Here is a 23,211-nt window from a genome sequence, read left to right on the forward strand (position 1 = left end):
ACAGACTCCCTCTTATTGTTTCCCTTTATTATTGTCAGTCTTTTTAGATTATTCGACCCATTTCCATTTCACAACAAAGGACTATCCTGACTGGTAGGAGTGTTAGACCACGTGACACACCGAGAGAGAGAGAAAAAGTCTCTCGAGAGGAGTACAGGATGTCAGGAGAACCGGGTAGGAGGCACGCGCACGCTCCAATCCTCGCATCACCCATAGTGTGTAAAACTTTACCGTTTTCCCGTTGGGTTTCACTTTGACAACTTATCTAAAAAAAAAAAAAGAAGAAGAAGAGGAAGAAAGAAATAATACGAACAAACACGAGTTCTATACATTTCGCCACGGTTTCGGTTTGATAGCATCACAGAAGACCTCACGCGCAGCACGGTGTCTCGGTTTGTTTTATTCTGCACGCGCAGATCAGTGAAAGACGCAAGGGGAAGCCAAGAGGCATTTAAATCGCATCGACACTCATTTCCGAAGGTATGTGACGCTGTTTGTTTACATTGTTCACGTTAAAGAATCGAATTAATATGAAAATTAAATGCATTCGTTTTTAAGATCTTCTTTAGAGTTTGCATCAACCAGAAACATAATAAATAAAACAAACAAACAAATAGATAGATAGATAGATAGATAGATAGATAGATAGATAGATAGATAGATAGATAGATAGATAGATAGATAGATAGATAGATAGATAGATAAACAATGATACTTAGTGGTTTAAACTATAATTGTACTTTTTATCTCACCATTAAAGTAAATGTTTGTCTATTTGAAATAAAATCTACAAAAATCTATCCAAACAGAAATGCGTTAGTCATTATGCCACAAAAGGTATTAAGTCTTGTTGTTGCCATGGCATCATGTTGAGCCAGATTGTATAGGAAATAGGTTGCAGAATATATAGAAGGGTTCAACATAGAAGGTAGATGGTTTCAACATTGTGGAGAACTAGACTGTATTTGTGTATTCTGTGTAGATCAGTTAAAAACTCTAAAATTTCACTCTGTTCTCAGAGAGAGAGAGAGAGAGAGAGAGAGAGAGAGAGAGAGAGAGAGAGAGAGAGAGAGAGAGAGAGATTGATATACAATGCATTCATCCTTTTGTAAAGATTAGTCCTGTCTGTTAGAAGTAAGCTTTTGTGTAATCTTTTAGAAGATCATATCAGAGATGTAAGCCCCTCCAGCTGCCATTCTCTAGACAATCTATTTTCATGTTAATGCAGCACTAAAGAATGTTGCTTTTGCTTTTCAATTTGGTTTCAGTGCCAAAAGAAAAGGCTGTATGACATAAAGCATTTTTCCCCTCAGAGAGATGATAAAGCTGCAGTGCATCAAATGTCATTTCAGGACCATGGACAGTGACATGGCTATGGTCCAGAGGTTACAGAGATAAACAAACATAAGAACTTTAGTTTTCAAAAAACAAACCAGCTTGTCTTTTGTAGTAGACCAAGCGTTTGCAATTCCGTGCATTTGTGTAAATTAATTAGTTGAAAGCAGTTCATTGGACCAGAGACATTCACTTGTAAAGTTAGAGTTTTCACCAACATCCAGGGAGTTTTCATTTTATTTTGTGTAGGGATTAAATGGCCTGAATAAAACAGAATATATAAAGAAATATGTTGACTAATGTTTATTAATGTTATTATAATTAACTGTGTATAACTGGTATAAACTATTTCCTGTTCAAATCCCACTTGGTTAGACTAGCCATGTGAAAAATGGGAGTGCACCAATGAACAGTCTATTTTGTCAGATTAAACACAAAAGTGTATAGTAGCATGTGGCACTGGTACACTGATGCAATTTTAAACAATCTTACCGCTGACCAGAGAACAGTTAACCAGTCAAAAATATCCAGCCAATAGCTGATATTAAGAAAATGGTTTCAGATGAATTGAGTTACAAACTAACAAACATTTTGAATGGGGGAAAATTTTGCCACATTCTACAAGGTGAACCAACATGGTAGATGTGTTAAAGAAACAATAGTGTTTAAAAATCCTGATGCAGTTGTTTTAGCACTACACACACTACCATGATGGAGTTACCGCTGTGCTCACAATGGTGCAACTCTCACATAATCGGTGGTCCCTTTCCATTGATAGATCACTGCATATATATATACTGTATGATCAGCACCAGGGTGTAAATATGTATGTGTATAATGTATCATATTGATCAAATACAGTGGCAGCAATTGCACTGGGAGTCTCTGCTGAGCTCCGTGAAAACACTGCACTGGTGTTTTTGAGACATTATTTTAGAAATATCCAAAATCACTGGAACTCTGATTCATCATTTTGTTTGTCAAGATGTTTAATAATGTTCACAATGTAGACAGTTTTCATCATCATCATCATCATCATCATCATCATCTTCAAGAATGGTATAGACATATAGATCGCTGAGATTTTTACATTCTAGTGCTTTCAAGTGGTCCCGATCCATATCTTACCCAGTTGTTATCCTTATATCTTAAACAGACAAAAGGAGAATTAGCTTAACACAGTGGGAATTGAAATTTTGCGGAGTCGACAAAAAAAATCTAGCAGTCTTTCTCATTGCTTTATTGAATTCTTCCTGTGGGTTCCAAGGGCATTAGGGATTCTATAAACCAATTCCCTCTCATGTTCCTCTTTTAACTAACCAAGTGTACAATACATCATACAGTATAGTAGAGATGTTACCAAGGTAGAAGAGTGCATAGAGAGTTCAATAATTAACACTTATGATGCACTCTAACTAAAGATGCAATGTCTCTATATATATCTGATTTTATACACTTCCTAAAATGCAATCTGGCTAAAAAATCATTCTTTGTACCGAGTAAGCAAAGATAAGCTAAAAAGTATAAAATTATATTTGACAAAAGAAAATTTGACAAAACTGGCTTTAAGTTTATTTCAGCAAATGCTGTGAATATCCCAATAAACAAATACATGTTTAATAGACATATTTGAATGTTTGTATGTAGTAGGCATATTCTGTGTTGCTATACAGTATGTGTGAGTAAAAGACTGATGCTTGTTTGTAAAGTGAAGCGCTAGACTGTATTCATGCATAAATCCACATTTCATGGCTTATGGCAGTATGTGTGTGTGTGTGTGTGTGTGTGTGTGTGTGTGTGTGTGTGTGTGTGTGTGTGTGTGTGTGTGTGTGTGTGTGTGTGTGTGTGTGTGCGGGTCAGAGGACTCAAACTGATGCATGTTAGCAGAGAAAGCCACTGGCAGATGAAAAAGGGGTGACTGTAGAATCTAAGTTCACTTAAGTTCAACATTTGTACAGTGTACACAGAGAGTGTGTTCAGAAAGACCCACTTTTCACACATTATTATGTTATAAATGTACTTGTTTACGTTAATTTATTCACGTTTTTCTTCATTTTTTAACTTCTGCCATCAATCTACACACTAACGTAGTGACAAAGCGAAAATGTTTTTGTACATTTCAGCAAATTAAAGTTATTATTTAAATTAGTGTTCGGACGTGTTATTCAGTACACAATTTGGAGAGCTTATCTTGTTCTTCTGGCAGATGCTCACAAGCTCGTTCAGATAGAATGGGGAGAGTCTGTTAACTGGCACCTTCAAATCTATTTCTATGTCGTTCAAGGCTGGGCTTTGTCTGGGCCACTCAAGGATGATGCCAATGTAGCATTGTCTTAGGTGTATACTTTGGCCCTTTATTTTGTTAAAGTAATATATTTCTGAGTTTATGAGTCTGAGTTTATGTGTACTGAGAAGCAGAATTTCTTCATTGACCTCTCTGTATTTGGCTTTCTTTATCATCCCTGTCCCTACCACTGAGTGCTACACTACCACTCACTACTTCATTTTTGTCTGACATAGCACGTAGAGTTCAAACCCACACATCTACCATAAAGGTATAAGGATATTTCTTTGTCGTTATGGATTATTTTTGCATTGTTTTATTGGAAAAACAGTCAATTGAATTTATAATAAATTAAGTCTATAACACAGTAAAGTGTCTATGTGTCCACTAGCTGTATGAGTCCAATAACTGTGCTACCCTGTGTGTGACTCAGGAGACACATTCACATCAAGCTCCCTTTATTTGTCCCACTACCATTTTTCAACATCCTTTCAAAACCACTCAGAGAAAAAAAACAGACGTCTCCATATTTCAGGGCTTTTGAACTCAAGTTCATCATTTTCTCTCTCTCTCTCTCTCTCTCTCTCTCTCTCTCTCTCTCTCTCTCTCTCTCTCTCTCCTCTGTTTCTCTCTCACTCTCTCTCTCTCTCTTTGTCTCTGTCTCTCTCTCTATCTCTCTCTCTCTTTGTCTCTGTCTCTCACTCTCTCTCTCCTTCTCTCACTCTCTCTCTCTCTCTCCTTGTTTATGTCTCTGTCTCTCTCTCTATCTCTCTCTCTCTTTGTCTCTGTCTCTGTCTCTCACTCCCTCTCTCTCTCTATCTCTCTCTCTCTCTCTCCTTCTCTCTCTCTCTCCTTCTCTCTCTGATTCATGGTTTTCTCATAAGTAACCTCACAATGATAACCCACAGGTGAGAATGAAGATGTACTAACTGCTGGTTCAATTGTTCTATTGGTCTGGTAGCTTTCCTGGTCTAATAGCTCTATTCGGACCAGTAGCTCTATAGGTGACATTAGACAACTTTTTTTAATGATTAATTGTTTTATAATTAGTAAAGTGAAGTCAGTATTGGACTAATGCCTAGTGCCTGCTAAGGCTCTAAGACTAAGACTAATGCCTAGTGCCTGCTCTTATATTAGCATTATATAACCATTATTAAAATGGTTATAAATTAAATATTTCTGTATCCTCAGATGCAATTATATTATATACAATGCAGACACAGATCATTATTAATGGTGCTGGCTTTCAGCTTGTCTTTACTTATACTGTTCCAGAAGATAGGTCAAAGGCTCATCTGTTCTTCTGTAGGAAATAGGCAACACACCAAAATAACCTTGAACATATTTACAAAGTAAAAAACAAACACAGACTATTCATCCAGCTTTGTACTGTATTAGCACCAGAGATTTAAACAGTTTTGGCATCCCTGGGGCTTTTTCCTGAACATTTTCACATTGCGTCCATATTTGGACTTCTACGCTGTTGTGTTCTTTCCATCATCGACATGGAGAGAGAAATGGGCAGAACTGCTGCAGGTTTGGTGGTTTTAAGTGAATCTGATTTTGTGTGTGTGTGTGTGTGTGTGTGTGTGTGTGTGTGTGTGTGTGTGTGTGTGTGTGTGTGTGTGTTATTGACCTAAAAGAGGCCTGACCCAGTTCACAGGCACTGAGCCAGAGAGGAAAGCCCACACTGCTGCGCTTTCTGAATTAGAAACACACAGAATTACAAAATCTACAGAGAGCAATAACCAGTTTCACTAATTTGCTATTTTTTGTTTCACAAATTTGCTCATTTTTAATACTTATATAGCTGTTACTATAATTTTTTAATATATTTTTTTTAACTAAATTTTTCCCTGACTATGCATGTCAGTTCCACTGAAGGAGGAAGTTTGCACATTGTAACATTACATATAAGACTAATAAGAGAATTCTTTGACATGTATGGGTCAGTGTACAGCACCAAACTCCTAGGAAACCTCTGGACTAGTTAGGGTTTGGTGGACTGGTGTTAATGTGTCTACTGGCTCACGTAGATTCACTTCTGCCAGTCCTGGGAATTGAACTCATTCTCTTCTTTTCATAAATGGAGATTCTTACCTCTGCAAATTCCCAGGATTAATGGATTATTTACCTTCAGTTCATATTCGTATTCTTCCTCCCCATGCATTCATTTTCTACCGCTTATCCGAACTTCTCGGGTCTCAGGTGTCATCGGGCATCAAGGCAGGATACACCCTGGACGGAGTGCCAACCCATCGCACAGCACACTCACACACTCTCATTCACTCACACACTCACACACTACGGACAATTTTCCAGAGATGCCAATCAACCTACCATGCATGTCTTTGGACCGGGGGAGGAAACCAGAGTACCCGGATGAAACCCCCGAGGCACGCGGAGAACATGCAAACTCCACACACACAAGGTAGAGGCGAGAATCGAACCTCCAACCCTGGAGGTGTGAGGCGAACGTGCTAACCACTAAGCCACCGTGCCCCCCCCTCCCCATGCAATTAATGTAAAATCAGTGTTATGGGCAAAACTTTTTTCAACACCAGTAAAGTTGTATTATAATACAGAAGCATTTCTTTCACCTTGATTGCAGTGTACTGCATGCAGGAAATAACTTTCTTGAAATAAAGTGTTAGTGGAAAGCTGTTACCTTTCTCATCATAGCATGGCCACTCCAAAACATCCTTCAATCCAAACGCATCTGTTTGAATTGCTATCATGGATGAATCAGACATTACTCTCTCTGTATTCCACTGAGACCAGGAAACATGAAACAAGAAAATAGAACATTTTCTTGTGTCTTATGTGAAACTAGATCTTTTTGAATACGTATCAACAAACAGTTAACAAATGTAAAACAGATAATCTACTTTCTTCATATATGATTTAAAGGACAGATAAATACGAACCATCTGGAACCACTTAGAGTCGTCTCATTTGCCAGTAATAAACTGCCATCATTGATATTCAGCAGAGAATAGCACAGAATTCTAAAGCTCCCATAAAAAGGGCTTTGGAGCATTAATGCTGCAAAGAGAACGAGCCGGAACTGAGAGAATGGGAGATCAAGCTGACACTGTGATCCACAGCATGAGACCATAAACACAAAGAGTTCACACCAAGCTGAATATAAATTCAGTCTCCTAAGGGGCATTGAACTAGCCAGTACTAATGCCTCTGTGCTATTCAGAACCTTGCTAGGTTTGGTGCCGTGCAAATACAAGCATACAGTACATGTTTGGTAATGTATCAGGAACATGACAGTATCAGGAAACTATTATTGTGCTTTTTTAATTGAGAATATCAAAATTAATTTGACATTTTTTGCCATTAGTTCATGCTCTATATAAATAGATTATAATAAATAGAAAGCTACAGTCACTTTAGATGGTTTATCGCATGATCGATCGCTTGGCAACAGCAGGAAGTCTGCAATGAACTGAATGACTCGAACTCGAAAGAGTCAGTCAGAAATAGTCCACGCTAAGATGCTACATTAAAAACCTGCAGTTGCGAACACGGTGAATTCTGCTTTCTTTTTGGCGCCCAATGTGGGGAAAAATCTACAAATTGACAGATAACAAATTAAAGACAAAAACCAACATAAAGTGTCTTAGTAAAGTTTTGGGCCACAATAAGTCACCAGAACTGTATATTAGTACAGTACACCAGTAATTATATTGTCCCTGAACTTTACTAAAGCAATGAACAGCATTCATCAGCTGCTGTTTTAATGATGTTGGTGGAGTGTGTTGTTCAAAACACGTTTCAGAATTTCCCATAGGTGTTCATTTGGGTTCAGATCTGATTTCTGCGACGACTCTAGAATCGATTTGACTCATCAGATAAAACTATTCAGTGACTCATTGTGTGCTGGGGGAAGAGGCATTGCCAGCCTTTACTTTATCACCCGTTATGTGCATAAGTGGTTAAGGCACTGGGTTGTTGATTGAAGGGGCCCCAGCACTGCTAAGCTGTGACTGTTGGGCCCTGGAGCAAGGCCCTTAACCCTCCCTGCTGCAGGGGCACTGTATCATAACTGCCCCTGCGCTAAGACAACAACCCTCTCATTTGGCAGAAAAGAATTCCACTGTGCTGTAATGTATATACGGTGATAACAAAGGCTTCTATGCCCCGAATTTAAATGTCAAGTTTAATGTAAACAAAATGTCACAGAGATTTAATAAAAATGTTTGTCCATATGCAGCACAGGTCTTAATAGATCTTGTAATGTCCATGTCTGGTAAAGCACTTTTCTCTCTCTTTCTTTATCTCATTTTTTGTTAAAAGCGATTTATTAAACTAAACCTCTATGACTACGAGCGGTTACATCTGCAATGGTATGCATCCAAATCTGCAGCATCAGACTTTTACATTTACTGTACAGCATTTGGCAAACACCCTTATCCAGAGCAACTTACATTATCTCATTTTTTTATACAGGTGAGCAATTGAAAGTTAAGGGCCTTGCTCAAGGGCCCAACAGTGGCAGCTTGGTGGACCTGGGATCGAACTCACAACCTTCCGATTGGTAGCCAAACACCTTAACCACTAGGCTACTGCATGCCCTAAACACACAGAGACACACAGAGCAGGAAGTCAGTTAGTTAGCGGGACCTACTCAAATCTCTAAGGTGTTGATCTAAAGTCACTATAGTTTGATTTGTCACCTTTTTATGGGCATAAAATCCATAAAATCCTAATCCAATGCATTAGCAGGTTAACTAATGGACAGTGAGTTATGAAATCACTTGGGAACACTTTTCAGTTTGTCACGTGTCACTTGTCAGTGATTTACTGTATGCAGATCCGAACGGTCACCATGGTTTCGCTATAAAGCTGCTTCAGTTCAATTAGCATAGTGTGCTATGAAACTTTACAAGTGCACTAGTAAGCAATTTTGAATCTACACATGTGCAAGAGGGTGCATGGTCATTCAAATCATTATGATTCAAGGCATTTTAGCATAATAACCTAACTAAAATGCAGTTTAAGCTTTTAAAGTAAACTCTGTTGGTGTACTCAAACCCCAGTAAGAAGTAATAAATGAAGGAATAAATGTAAGTAAGAAGGAATAAATGAAGGCAGGCCCTCAACTATATGTAGTAACTTAAGCATGCGGTATACACGAATGTCCAATACGTCGAAATAAATTAATGTGGAATGGAAAGGGTCCTATTTATACTGTACATAAACAATATAAAGTTCTATCACCATCTTAGTTCAAGACATATCACCATCACAGTATGCAGTATATTGTGCTTATATTATGTAGCCATATGTCCTTTTAACGGGGGGTGGCACGTTGGCTTAGTGGTTAGCACGTTTGACTCACACCTCCAGGGTTGGGGGTTTGATTCCTGCCTCCGCCTTGTGTGTGTGGAGTTTGCATGTTCTCCCCGTGCCTCGGGGGTTTCCTCCGGGTACTCCGGTTTCCTCCCCCGGTCATGCATTGTAGGTTGATTGGCATCTCTGGGAAATTGTCCGTAGTGTGTGAGTGAATGAGAGTGTGTGTGTGCCCTGCGATGGGTTGGCACTCTGTCCAGGGTGTATCCTGCCTTGATGCCCGATGACGCCTGAGATAGGCACAGGCTCCCCGTGACCCGAGTACTGTAGTTCGGATAAGCGGTAGTGAATGAATGAATGAATGAATGAATGAATATTCTTTTAACAGGATTAAGAGCTCTTTTGTTGTAATGACTGTCTACCCTTCTGGGAAGGTCTTCCTCTAAATATGGAAGTGTCACTTCAGGGATTCTATTCCAGCTAGCCGCAAGAGTAATGCCAAGGTCATCGACTGTCGTTGGACCTTTTAGGCACTTGGCTCATATAATCCCTCTTTAAGGAACACCCAAGCACTGGCCCATTGGAACTGCTATCACAAAGTACCATCATGGCATGCTGTATTATTGGGGTTTTTCATCACTAGAACTTGGATGGCCTAAATGATTATTGCTCCTCCACCACACTTTATAGCTGCCATCGAGCACTGAGGCAACTTGCACTCTTTAGATATCTGCCAAATACAGACTGATCTGTTGGATTGACAGACACTGAAGTGTGATTTTGTGAAGTTTCCATTGCTGCAGAGTCCAATATTAAAGATTTGCTCAGAATGTACAGTTCTTCTGCCAAGTGATTTTTGTTTTTTTGTGTCATATAGCGACAGACACCATCAGTAAGTCTTTAAATAGTCCAATTAGAACGGGGTGTTTGGATACTTTTAGAAACCAGATGATTTCCAATATCATTGTCAAGTATTTCAAATACATCATTGAACAAAGCCACCTGCATGAAAAAACATCTCACTTTCTCAATTATTTCTCCATTTGCAGAGTCCAAATCAGAAATGAACACTTATCTGATTGTTCTGAGTGAGTTTTGCACTGTGGAAATTAAAGTGGAACAAAAGACAAAATATTTGCTAAGGAGTGTGTTAATGGTCACAGCTAGAAGCATAATCCTGCTTATTTTTCAAGAGCACACAGAAAAAATCACCCAAGCTGAACAATAAACCAATAATTAAATGATTCTTTATTAGTATTTTTATTCTATTCGTATTTTTGTTTGATTATATCCAAAATCCACTGTAATTTTTGCACCATATCAGCTGTTGATAATTTTACATGCCTGTTAATGAGCTCACAGTGCATCCTTGATTCACTGCATTGAATTGGGTCACGTCAGGACTGATTCATGTTATCACTACTTGATTCAGTCAACACTTGGATACAGATTGAGACAAGTTCCAGTTGTTATGGTTCCCAGATAAGTGTTTACTGTTTACTGTTTACTGGTTACAGGTGGGGGGACATGGTGGCTTAGTGGTTAGCACGTTCGCCTCACATCTCCAGGGTTGGGGTTCGATTCCCGCCTCCGCCTTGTGTGTGCGGAGTTTGCATGTTCTCCCCGTGCCTCGGGGTTTCCTCCAGATGGGTTGGCACTCCATCCAGGGTGTAACCTGCCTTGATGCCCAATGACACCTAAGATATTCACAGGCTCCCCGTTACCCGAGGTAGTTCGGATAAACAGTAGAAAATGAGTGAGTGAGAGAGTGTTTACCGGTGACCCAGGCCTAGCAGAGGGTAAATAAAAGCCCCCAGGACTGGATTCAACAGAATAATTAAGTGATGTGTTTTCTAACCTTGGTGTGAACTACATATACCTGCTTCCACACCATTTTGAGTGGATATCTCAGTCTACAGTATAAATGGGCTGGAAAGCTGAACCTTTCTCTGTCAGTGGGGCAGTGTGGCACATCTGCCCTAGGCAAGGCAAGCCACTGAACTGCAATGGAAATAAAGAGACCAACATCAGCGGCATGTTTATATGGTTCATTTCCCATGAACAATGTTTACATTCCCAAACATAGACAACAGAGGACACCCTCTGTGTACTGAACTAGAAAGGAAAGCCATTCATCTCTTCATCAATGTTCTTTATCTCTGCATTCATATGGGCAATAATCAGGATTAAACATTGGAGATGAACAGCAACAGGAAGCAGAATCGATGCTCTCTACGTGTACATATACACGATTGACTAAAATCTTCAGGTCATGTAGTACTGAATAAAGGTCATGAAATCTCTGTGTGTACAATGTGCACTTTTTACTATTTCACTGGGTTATTGTGTATCCGTTATTGCTATGATACCTGAATGTTTGTGTTCTCCAGCAAAATAAAATGTGCTTGCACTGGAAAAATCAAATTAATTCTAGTTCAGGGTGAAAATGTCTGGTTTATACTTTGATCAAAAATATGAAACTCGTCCTATGAAAAAAAAAAATATATATATAGTCTCTGATTAAGATGTTGTTTCCAGGGATTCATACTGTATATAGACAATCGATTCTTAAGTAGACGATTAATGCCATTATTAATTTGATGATTTATACTGTGGATAAAACAATGCATCCAAACCGTACCATTTAAATCATGAATTTATAATTACGTATTTTATTTATTACATGAATAGTCACATTATTTGATTTAGAACAAGAAATGGTGCTAGATTTAAGCATATTGACTTTTTTTTGTTCACTATATCTTCTGTAGGCTGCCAGAAACATACTGTAAAACAGGTAAAAAATACAGATCTCATGAAGTCAAGAACAGAGATGTTTATTTGCAGGGAGGATCTTGCTGTGACTCATATGTTGCCCTCCATGTGTCCTGCTACAGGTCCCTTGTCCTGCGTGTGCTACCCCCTGCTAGAGCGGAGGTGATGAGTGTGTGTGGGAGGAAGGCTCTGACGCTGCTGAGCAGTGTGTTTGCAGTGTGCAGTCTGGGCCTGTTGGGAATCGCCGTCAGCACAGACTACTGGCTCTACCTGGAGGAGGGAATCATCATGCCTCTCAACCAGAGCACAGAGATACGCATGTCCCTCCACTCAGGCCTCTGGCGAGTCTGTTTCCTGGCAGGTGAAAGGCTTTTCAGCTTAACATCTTATCATGGAGTGGCAACATCACCACATATCTACCACATATCTTTTTTGATGAAACTCATACCATGAACAGTACAATAAGATTAACTTCTTTGCATTTTCATCTTTTCTTGTTCTTGTTCTTGGGAAGAATATTTATCTTAGGACAAATTCAGCCTACTTGGCAGCCATCTCTTAAATGACAAACAGGTCCAGTCACCATAGCATGAAATATCCACCATCATACAATGAAGCATTAGAAAAAACAATACATAATTGTTCATAGTACGTGGACATTTAATGGCAGAAAATTATAAAAAATCGAACCTTAATTAGCTACTATTTTGGCCGAAAGTGCTCTTGAAAAAAGATTTAGGGTGAGTAAAATTATCAGTAAATGGTGTGGGTTTTTTAAGGACTTGCAGAAAGAAGTCGGCTTGCTTTTATAACCGAAATTGACAAACAAACATTTTTGCATTGTGTTTGATTACTTTTTCACAACCAAGCTATGTGTCCTGATGAAATAATCCATTCAGTTGTATTTCATTCAAAGTGATGTTACATAAATGACGTCCAACCGCCCGTGCCTGAATTTAGGAAAATATTTCATCGCTGATTAATGTATGTCTTTGAATGAATTCAACATACAAGCATGCTGTTGGACCAAAGCTGATTTGAACTATGACTGTCATGACCTCTGAATTCAATCCGTATAGAATATAACAGACCATCAGTATTCAAATTCTAATTCTAATATCTATAAATCATTAAAATTCCCATCTTTCATAGTGCTAGTGCTGAATAGGACTGCATGCTGTGGATTACTGGTATCAGCACTTGACTAATGCCAGCCCCATGTCTTCTGTCCTAGAAGCTTTTACAGCATCATGTAAAGTAGAAACAGTGTGTTGCTAACGCTGCTCCATGAACTCATCATGTACTTTCAAAGTTCTTGTGCTTTTAGAGTTTAACATCAGACAGTGACGGCGGCAAATGACGTTACAGAATATATTCACTTGCCAGAGAAGACATAAAGTCTTCTAGCAGAACAATAGTTCTGTCTCGTACAGTACCTGTCTCGGCCGTCTGCAGTGATCCCCATTTGAACTGCACACTGTCATTTCTTTCCCGACTGCACTGTGGTCTTCTTCTCGGCTCTCGGTGAAAGAGATTCCTCTAATTCTGTTATAATGCAGTTCCTCTTCAGTTCATTCAGTGCCTCAGGGTTTTGAGTTTAAAGGTGCGGTTTGTTAAATCTAAAAATGTTTCATAGCTTTAATCACTTGTATAAATTTGAAGACATCTTATAATAAAATTATGATTTGCTGCATTTTTGGCTGCTGATTACAATTTGACAGAAAAAATGTAAATTCTCAAGGCAGAGGTTAAACAGAGCATGTGGTTCGTGGGGGGGGGTGACATTTGTCTCACAGACAGGAGATGTCTTTACAAAATATAAGTCACTCCTTATATACTGGAGCTTTGTAGTTGACTAGTACACGTTACCTTTCTGTTCAGATATCTTCATGATTAAAGTGACTGCAAATATTCAGCTCAGTATTGCAATCATGCCAGTTTACCTCCAGTGGAGGTTCTAGGATTTTTCTGTAACAGGGGCCATTAAGGGGCCACATGTTACATTCAGGGGCCAAGTACAGGGTACATTCAAGCACACAAAATGCAAAAACATTTCGACAGTCATTTCTTTTTCAAACGCTCGAGTGCCACCAATTGTTTGGGGGTGGAATTGCATCTGTGATCGTTGTGAAAAATTCTTTGGTTGCTCTTATCGTCGACGATTGATGGAACAGGGGTCAATCAGGGACCAATCAGATTTCAGCAGGGGCCAGGGCCCCTGTGTCCCCACCTCTAGAACTGCCCTTGTTTACCTCAATTGTACATTAAATAGAAATGAAAAAAGAAGCGTTCCACCTTTAAATTACGCTAAATTATGCTAAACTGTTTATTTTTAATTCCATTCACATTTCAGCAATATGAATGGAAAGTTTATTGATCTTGATCATAATTAAATTGCGTTTAATTTTCCTTGCCATATTATTAAAGTATTTAACCTGGTAAGCAGCGTAATGATTACTGACTGATGCCTGAAGCTGAACATTTTCATCATATTGCTTCATGTTCTTTCCTAGTCCTTCCATCAAAATCCAATGAATTTCCATGTTTCTTTACTGTCATATTTCACTCTATCTTTCCGCATCTCCAGCTACCAATGAGCACAAAAATGTCTGTCTGCAGTATCTTTTGTTTTTCCTTATGCATGACCAGCCTTCTCAGTTTGACAGACAACCAACTGTCATATCTATTAAAAAAAATGCTGGAAATAATAGCTTCAACTCATCACCAGCCCACAAAGTGTTGGTAATGGAAACATGCTGTATTATAGTATAAGATTTTTAATGGAAGGTTATATTTCAGCCACAGTTTCAATTTCAGTTTTAATTAAAATAAAAATGATTTAAATAAATAAAAAATAAAAAAAATTCATCAGCTCCCACCTAACTCTATCCTCAGCATCCTCCACTTTCACACCAATGAAATATATATATATATATATATATGGGGGGGCACGGTGGCTTAGTGGTTAGCACGTTCGCCTCACACCTCCAGGGTTGGGGGTTTGATTCCCGCCTCCGCCTTGTGTGTGTGGAGTTTGCATGTTCTCCCCATGCCTCGGGGGTTTCCTCCAGGTACTCCGGTTTCCTCCCCCGGTCCAAAGACATGCATGGTAGGTTGATTGGCATCTCTGGAAAATTGTCCATAGTGTGTGAGTGTGTGAGAGTGTGAGTGAATGAGAGTGTGTGCTCTGTGATGGGTCGGCACTCCGTCCAGGGTGTATCCTGCCTTGATGCCCGATGACGCCTGAGATATATATATGTAAATATTACTTTCTTGCATTCTTTACTCAAAAAGTAAAAAAAAAAATCTATTTTAGTGAAAAAGACCCATTTTGAAAGTAAATATTAATATTATAATCCAAACTGTCGCAGTTCCAAATCGCTCCTCTTTTGTTGTTTTTAATCAGAAAATGACTGAGAGATGTTTATGAGTGTCATGCAGTTTGTCTAGGTTTTTTTTTTTTTGGATTGATAACCCCGTGTGCACAGCGGTCTCGTTAGGTGTAGTAAGAAATAATTAAGACCTGCAGTAATGACTGCCCTTGGTGTCACGCACACACACACACACACACACACACACACACACACACACACACACACACACACACACACACACACACACACACACACACACACACACACACACACACACAGATAACCCTAACCTTAACCTCATTAACCCCATAAGTACAAGCCAATATAATTTAAATCTTTGCCATGCTGATCATTCATCATCCATTTTAAGAAAACTGAACCCTATTTATAAATCATTCCCTTTTTTGTTTCTCTGCCACTGCTCCTAAAATGTTTTTTTTTCACCAATGTATTTCTTCTCCTTCTCCTTTGAGTTATTAAAGCTTTGAGCTATAATTTTGAAGCATCGCTCCTGGCTACTAATACAGTACGTACTTCCATTTTCAGAGTTTGTCATAAAGTTATTGCTCGCATCTTACAGAAGTCTTTGGGCTTTTCAGTGCCATTCAGTTTAGATTCGGTTGATGTGATGTGATCACCGACATGTTTTTTTGCTGCGTTACAGGAAAAGAGAAGGGACGTTGCTTCACCATCGAATATGTCATGCCTATGAACGTCCAGATGACATCAGAGTCCACAGTCAGTGTCCTGAGTAAGTGTTACTACATGTACTGACCTTATACTGCCAGGGTCTGTAAAAACTCTTTAAGTGTTCATGGTTAGTCAGGCTGAACATAACAACACGCACACATAACAGTGTTATTTCAAACAATTGGAAAATCACTGCTATGTGCCAATAAAACTCGTTAAACTCAGCAGATAAAATAACTCTTACGTTATTTCTATAGAACGGAAGCCTTTATTTTGTCACTTTTTCATTACAGCATAGTGAAATTCCTTTTTTACATATCTCATCTTTGAAGGTTGGGGTCAGAGCACAGGGTCAACCATTATACAGCATCCCTTTAGCAGTGAGGGTTAAAGGCATTGCTCAAGGGCTCAACAGTGACAGCTTGGCAATGCTGGCGCTTGAACCCTGATGAACCCTCTAATCCAGGGGTGTCCAAACTTTTTGCAAAGAGGGTCAGATTTGGTGAGGTGAAAACGTGTGGGGGCCGACTATTCAGCCTGAAATTCTATGAAACATTAATATTAAATGCAAATGAACTATTTAATGATTTTTTCTTAATTGAAAAAGGCTTTCACTTTTCAAAAACAAAATGAATTATACACAGATTATAAAGATGAAAAGGTGCATATTAAAAACTGTGGTTTTGATCATCACAAAAAATAAATTCACAGAGATTTTAGAATTTATTCATCTCGGATGGCTAAACAAATAACTTGCCTGCACTAATGTGATGGGTGATACTGAGATCTCGACTGTAGTAAATAGGTCAGGTCTGGCTCAAGGAAAGTGGTTTTGATGCGCTAGATGTCAGCCAGGTTAGAGTCAATTAGTCCTGTCTTCGTACGGTTCTTGTTAAAGTTCATAACCGAGAAAGTATGTCGAGCCAAACAAGCTTCTGGTAAAGTATATAAAACAGTGCTGATGGGCCACGCATTATTCATTTTTTGCCAGAGGCTGCGAGCCAGTGGAAATTTCAACACGGGCCGCAATTGGCCCCAGGGTCGGACTTTGGACATGCCTGCTCTAATCAACAACCCAAACAAAGCCTTAACCACCTAAGCCACCACTACCCAATATCTAGATAAAGAAAATATGGCTACATAATACTTCAGGCATAGTTATCTAAATATTAATTGACATATACATTTCCATTAACAGTATATGGTATAACAAATATTTCAGATCATGCGACAAGGTTTAAAATGAATATGAACATATGAATGTTTACAATCCTACTGTCATTTCCCTGTAAGTGACACCCTATCGAGTCAATTATCTAGAAACCCAGCGTCAAAAGAAACTATAATTATTATTATTATATTATTAAGCAGCAAGCAGTGCTGTAATTGTGGATGCAATGTACATGCTGTACGTACATGTATCTGTGTGATAGAACAGGCAGAGAAATGCTTTATATATATATATATATATATATATATATATATATATATATATATATATATATCTGTGCACTGATGCTGAAGAAAGATAAAAGAACGGAGTTTAAGCCTGCCTCAAACACTGCATCACTTCTCACTTCAACACTGGCACATCCATGCATTTTGAGCTACGTTATCCATACGCAACCGTTTTCCACTGGGCACAATGGTTAATTAAACAATGATTTTATCCATGTAGCTGTGTGACCCGCTTAAACAGGCTCAGGTTTACTTTGCTAAATATATCTTTTCGCATTTTAATTACATACCTTGTGCTTTTAACCAAAGGGACTCCCACAAGAGGAAGAATCGTATCTAAGCACAAATCTGAGCAGTTCAGGATTAAACGTCTAAAGCAGAAGCGCTCACTGTATTCCTGGCACTCCTTGAATTTGAACTCTATTATGTTTATTAGCAAATTAGATTAGGTCAGTTAATAAATTGAGTTGATTTAAATGCTCCGCAATTCTATCTAAATTGTTAAAGCAGTACGACAAAACAATTACACGTAAAGCAGTAAGGAATCGACGGCGCCATAAATAGAATCTAAGCAATCCGATTCTGCTTAGAAATAAGCCCAGAGATGAGCTGCATAAGCAAAAATATGCTTGCAACAACTTCAGATTGATTTCATATTTTGTGAAGTTTAGTAAGAAATCTGATAGCAATATGTTTATATTACAACCTAAAATAACCTATTATTCTTTCTCGGTCAACTCTATAGCAGGCCATTCAGTGCACCATGCATTAATATTAATGTCGTTTTTCTCTGCTCTGCACTGTGTGTGTACAGAAATGATCCGCTCTGCCACACCATTCCCACTGGTCAGTCTTTTTTTTATGTTCATCGGCTTTGTCCTGAGCAACATCGGCCATATCCGGCCCCACCGCACCATCCTCGCGTTCGTCTCAGGAATCTTCTTCATTCTCTCAGGTAGAAAAACAGCCAAACAAAGCCTATATTCACACACATGTATTCTGTTTAGTCTCTTGACATATAAGCACCAAGAGTTCAACATCAACTGATTAGTTTGTATTTATTTGAAGTTTACATGTCTTATGATAAAACCAATGGCTTTCTATTCATGTTGTTTTCACCAGTACATGTTGTATAACATAATGCTGAATCCCCTTAGTGCCCACATGCATAATGTATAATAACTGAAATTCAGCTCCAGACAATATGTTACATAAGACAGTATATGTGTTTAAGTAAGGGTTTGTGTATTTATGGCATTTGGCAGACTTATCCAGAGCAACTTCGATTTTCTATGCCTTGCTCAGAGACAGCTTAGTGGGCCTGGGATTCAAACTCACAACATTCTGACCAGTATCCAGCACCGTAAACACTGAGCTACAGTACCACATCCTCACCCCAAGCAACAGTAAGCCATGTGTTTGTGCTAAGGATCATTAAAGCATTCAGGCACCAGCACCAAGCAGGCTTTTCCAGCAAGGCCAACCATCCCTCAGCGAGGGTCTTGAATTCTCTCTCACTCTCACTCATTTTCTACCGTTTATCTGAACTTCTCGGGTCACGGGGAGCCTGTGCCTATCTCAGGCGTCATCGGGTATCAAGGCAGGATACACCCTGGACGGAGTGCCAACCCATCACAGGGCACACACACACACACTCTCATTCACTCACACACTACGGACAATTTCCCAGAGATGCCAATCAACCTACCATGCATGTCTTTGGACCGGGGGAGGAAACCGGAGTACCCGGAGGAAACCCCAGAGACACGGGGAGAACATGCAAACTCCACACACACAAGGCGGAGGCGGGAATCGAACCCCTAACCCTGGAGGTGTGAGGCGATCGTGCTAACCACTAAGCCATCATGCCCCCCAGTCTTGAATTCTGAACCTAGGAATTTCTATCACTAAGTATAGCCTGATAACAGTGAAATGAAGTAAAACACAGGTTGTCTAGGGATTATCGAGTTGTACAGTGCTGTGATTAGTAGAAAGGGGCAAGCAGTACTACTAACAATGTTCCTTTGTTCCAGGTCTTTCACTGGTAGTTGGTCTGGTGTTATATATCTCCAACATCAATGATGAGATGCTGAACAGAACTAAGACAAATGAAGCCTACTTCAGCTACAAATATGGCTGGTCCTTTGCCTTTGCTGCCTTCTCCTTCCTGCTCACTGAGGTAACATTTCAGCTCTCGGTTCCATTTAATTCCTCACCACGACTTCACTATACCTGACCCCTCTGTCCCGCAGGCGGCAGGCGTGATGTCCGTCTACCTCTTCATGAAGCGATACACAGCAGAAGAGCTTTACCGTCCTCACACAAATTTCTACGGGCCACGTCTCAGTAACTGCTCTGATTACTCAGCTCAGTTCCTTCACCCAGACGCCTGGACGAGAGGACGCAGTCCGTCAGACATCTCCAGCGAAGCCTCACTCCAGATGAGCTCCAACTACCCCGCTTTGCTCAAATGTCCTGAGCATATCTCCTCCTCCCCCTGCTGAGAGAGCTCACACACATGCACACAGGAAAGTCTCACTTGATACAGCTATTTAAAATCACTCTATCAGTATTTGACGTAAATTGTTTATTTTTTTTATTTTGTCTTGATAAAGCGTATTATGTGCCTCATGTTTCAATCCTACAGTACAGCTGCTAGTCATGCTAATATGTAGCAGATTCGTTAACTCAACCTCTGCCTTTTTCTTCAACATTTTGTTTTTTGGAGCTTTCAGTGTGTTTTAGAATTCATTGTTTTTATTAAGATCAAACTTATCTTATTGTATCTCTACTGTTTTAATTATGAAAAAAGATAAAATGTAGTGAGTGTAAATATATTCCAAATGGTGAAAAATGCTAGATAAGACAGTGTTTCTCAAACCAGGAAGTTTTCTCCTGCCTTAAAGTGTCATTAATTAAAGAAGTTCTGTGACCTGCTTGAACAAATATCTTGAATCTGCTCTGAATGCTGTAAAGTTATTGGAGCTATATTATACACCAAATATGTTTTTACTTAACACAGGTTATTAGCACAGTTTGTTGTCAGTTCTCAGATCCCATGTTTTGGTTGCTTGGAAACATGATTGTGTGAAAAAATGGTAATATTACTCAACACTACACGACATGGCATGACACGGCACAACAAAGCACAGCATAACACACAAAACGACATAACATGACATAACACAACATGACATGACACGACACAGCACAACATAAAATAACAACACAACATAACATGACATGATATGAAATGACATGACATGACATGACATAACATAACAACATACAGTAACATAACACACAAAACGACTTAACATGACATAACACAACATGACATGACACGACACGGCACGACATATAACATGTTACAACACAACATTATACAACATATTATTACAATATAACACAATGTAAAATAACATAATGCAACACAACATAACATAATAGAGCATAACACAACACAACATAATACAACACAACACAATGTGAGGTACACTAGTTACTATATAGCTAGTTAAGTGCATTAATACAGACTAATAGTAATAAATAAGTTTATTATTATTATTATTATTATTATTATTATTATTATTATTATTATTATTATTATTATTATTATTACTAACTTCTTGTAACAAACCTTGTAATGTATCACATTATGTTTGCAACCAAGACAAAAAGTCATTTAGCCAACATAAAAGATTTACGCGAAACTGGCAGTCTTTATTTTCTAAGTTCTCACTTTTGTTACCCAATCACAGTTTCATAATGCTTTAAGCTTCAAAAAAGCTACATACCAAATAAAACCTTTTGTCAGTAAGAGGTAGGGATTTTTTTTTAACCTGCTTGATAACTGTGAATAATAACTGAACAGCCCAGACACAACATCTGCTCATCCCCAGTCTCTGGGCTTCTGAGTCTTCTAGCTCTGTCTGAACGGCGCTGTTTAACGTATTACTGTATAAGGAATTAAACAGGTATGAAGACTGCATGGGGTGACCTGGATTGAGAAACACAGCCTTTAGCTATTTGTCATCTATATTATTTATATTTGATATATTTGGTGTGTTTTTACAACCAATCAAAGAGGGACATTGTGATGTGTTACCTACAGCATGGCCTTGACTCTGTTACCTCTTACTTTGTAGATCTTTTTCTAAACATCACCTTTTCAGATAGAATTCATTTCATAATATAGTCCATGTAGCTTAAATGCTTGTTTTGCACGTTACCTGTCTGATGGATTTACATGATGAATGTACAGAATGTTGCATTTAATTATGGATAAATTTTTTTGTATTATTATTTAGTGCCGAATATCCCGATTTACTCAACACAATTACTCGCTCACCAGCATTTCACATATATGAAAGAAGAAAATATGCCAATAGAAATAAATAAACGTATATGTCATATATAACCTATAATATATTTTAGTGTAAATAATCAATGCTATGTCAATGAATTCAAATTGGTGTGCATATGTTTTTCCGTTTTCGTTAGAAATTCTCAAATCTGTGCAGGTTGTTGACGTTTTCTTTTATGAGCTGTTTATATTTGCAGATGTATGTATGTATTTCAACATTTTTTTAATATTAACAACGTTTAATTTTTATCAAAGTTGAGTGTAAGAAGTGTAAATAACTAAATATTCTATATGGTGATTGTGTTTTTTTGCCGATTCATAAAATCTCCTTGTATTTTTTTTCGGAGCTGGAATACAGCATGCGGATCGGCATTGAATAGTTTTTACGCTGGCGTTAACAACACCAAAAAAGAAACGATCAAACAGTAAAACGTCAGCCATCTCAGACAATTATGAAATTTTAAACCTTAGGTCCTGCTTCCAAGGGTTTGAACAGCAATCGACAAACTAGAATATAATAATGTTATATTTAATAATAATTAAATATATAAAATATAAAAACTATTTTGCAAAATACATTTATAAAAATCTTATTTATCTTATTTGGGTCTGCTAAATTTGCCGAAAGTGGAAAATTGTGATTTTTATGCGTTTATTTCTTTCAAAATTTATCCTTTATTTGTTCTGTGCTAGAAAAAACCATCTGCGAGCCACTGAAGGACTCGTTAACACTCGGCTCAACGCTTAAAATGGAAATAGCCTCGACTATATGTTTTTTTAATTAAAATCATTTACCAAATTACAAACAGTTAGTTTATTAATTAATCTGATCTGTTCAATCCTCTGCTTACGTGCTGAAATAACACAGTACATGTGAAATCTCTCTATGCCGTTTATTATAAACTTGTATGTTCCACGTGTCACGTCTAACATAATTGTGACACGTGAACAAATCTGTAGCTTCTTTCTTAATCACACTCATGAATTCGTTTAGAGAATCCGCATGCTGCAGTTGGGACTCTATTTGAACCAGTTGTTTATTTATTATTATTTTTGATGTTCTTTGAATATTTCCTTTGTACATATTCAGTTAAACGTGTAAATAAGATGGAAAGTTTTCTATAGGACACTTTGTTTATCCAGGTTCTGATCTGTAGCTCTTGAGCCGGTGTGTAGCAAAAGCAGACGTATAGCATACATCGTTATATTATGATGTTGTGCATAATAGCCATGTACTGTAGAAAATGTGAGCTTTAGATGTCTTAACTTTGAACACTGGGGTGTGAACGTGAACCTGAAAAGCAGTGCAGTGTGTTTGTACACTCAGTGTGTTTTATTGTACAGTAGAGCTGAAATAAAGCTACGATTCTGCCAAACAACTATGTGTAGATGAATTAATTGCATATTACACGAGAAACAGAGAGCTAGATTTATCTATCTATCTATCTATCTATCTATCTATCTATCTATCTATCTATCTATCTATCTATCTATCTATCTATCTATCTGTCTGTCTGTCTGTCTGTCTGTCTGTCTGTCTGTCTGTCTGTCTGTCTGTCTGTCTGTTAATCTATCTATCTATCTATCTATCTATCTATCTATCTATCTATATATCTATCTATCTA

General features: G+C 38.3%; 1 protein-coding gene across 1 annotated transcript; it reads left to right on the forward strand.

Moving 5' to 3' along the window:
* Positions 1–137: 137 nt before the first annotated feature.
* cacng5a (calcium channel, voltage-dependent, gamma subunit 5a) lies at positions 138–20,465 on the forward strand. The gene is made up of 6 exons (XM_027133600.2): positions 138–480; positions 11,821–12,059; positions 15,737–15,823; positions 18,035–18,175; positions 19,254–19,399; positions 19,473–20,465. Exons 2-6 carry the CDS (start codon positions 11,864–11,866, stop codon positions 19,722–19,724), a joined length of 822 nt encoding a protein of 273 aa, XP_026989401.1. The 5' UTR covers positions 138–480; positions 11,821–11,863; the 3' UTR covers positions 19,725–20,465.
* The last annotated feature ends 2,746 nt before the right edge of the window (positions 20,466–23,211 follow it).

This window comes from Tachysurus fulvidraco, chromosome 5 (genome assembly GCF_022655615.1).
Source record: "Tachysurus fulvidraco isolate hzauxx_2018 chromosome 5, HZAU_PFXX_2.0, whole genome shotgun sequence".
Taxonomy (NCBI): Eukaryota; Metazoa; Chordata; class Actinopteri; order Siluriformes; family Bagridae; genus Tachysurus; species Tachysurus fulvidraco.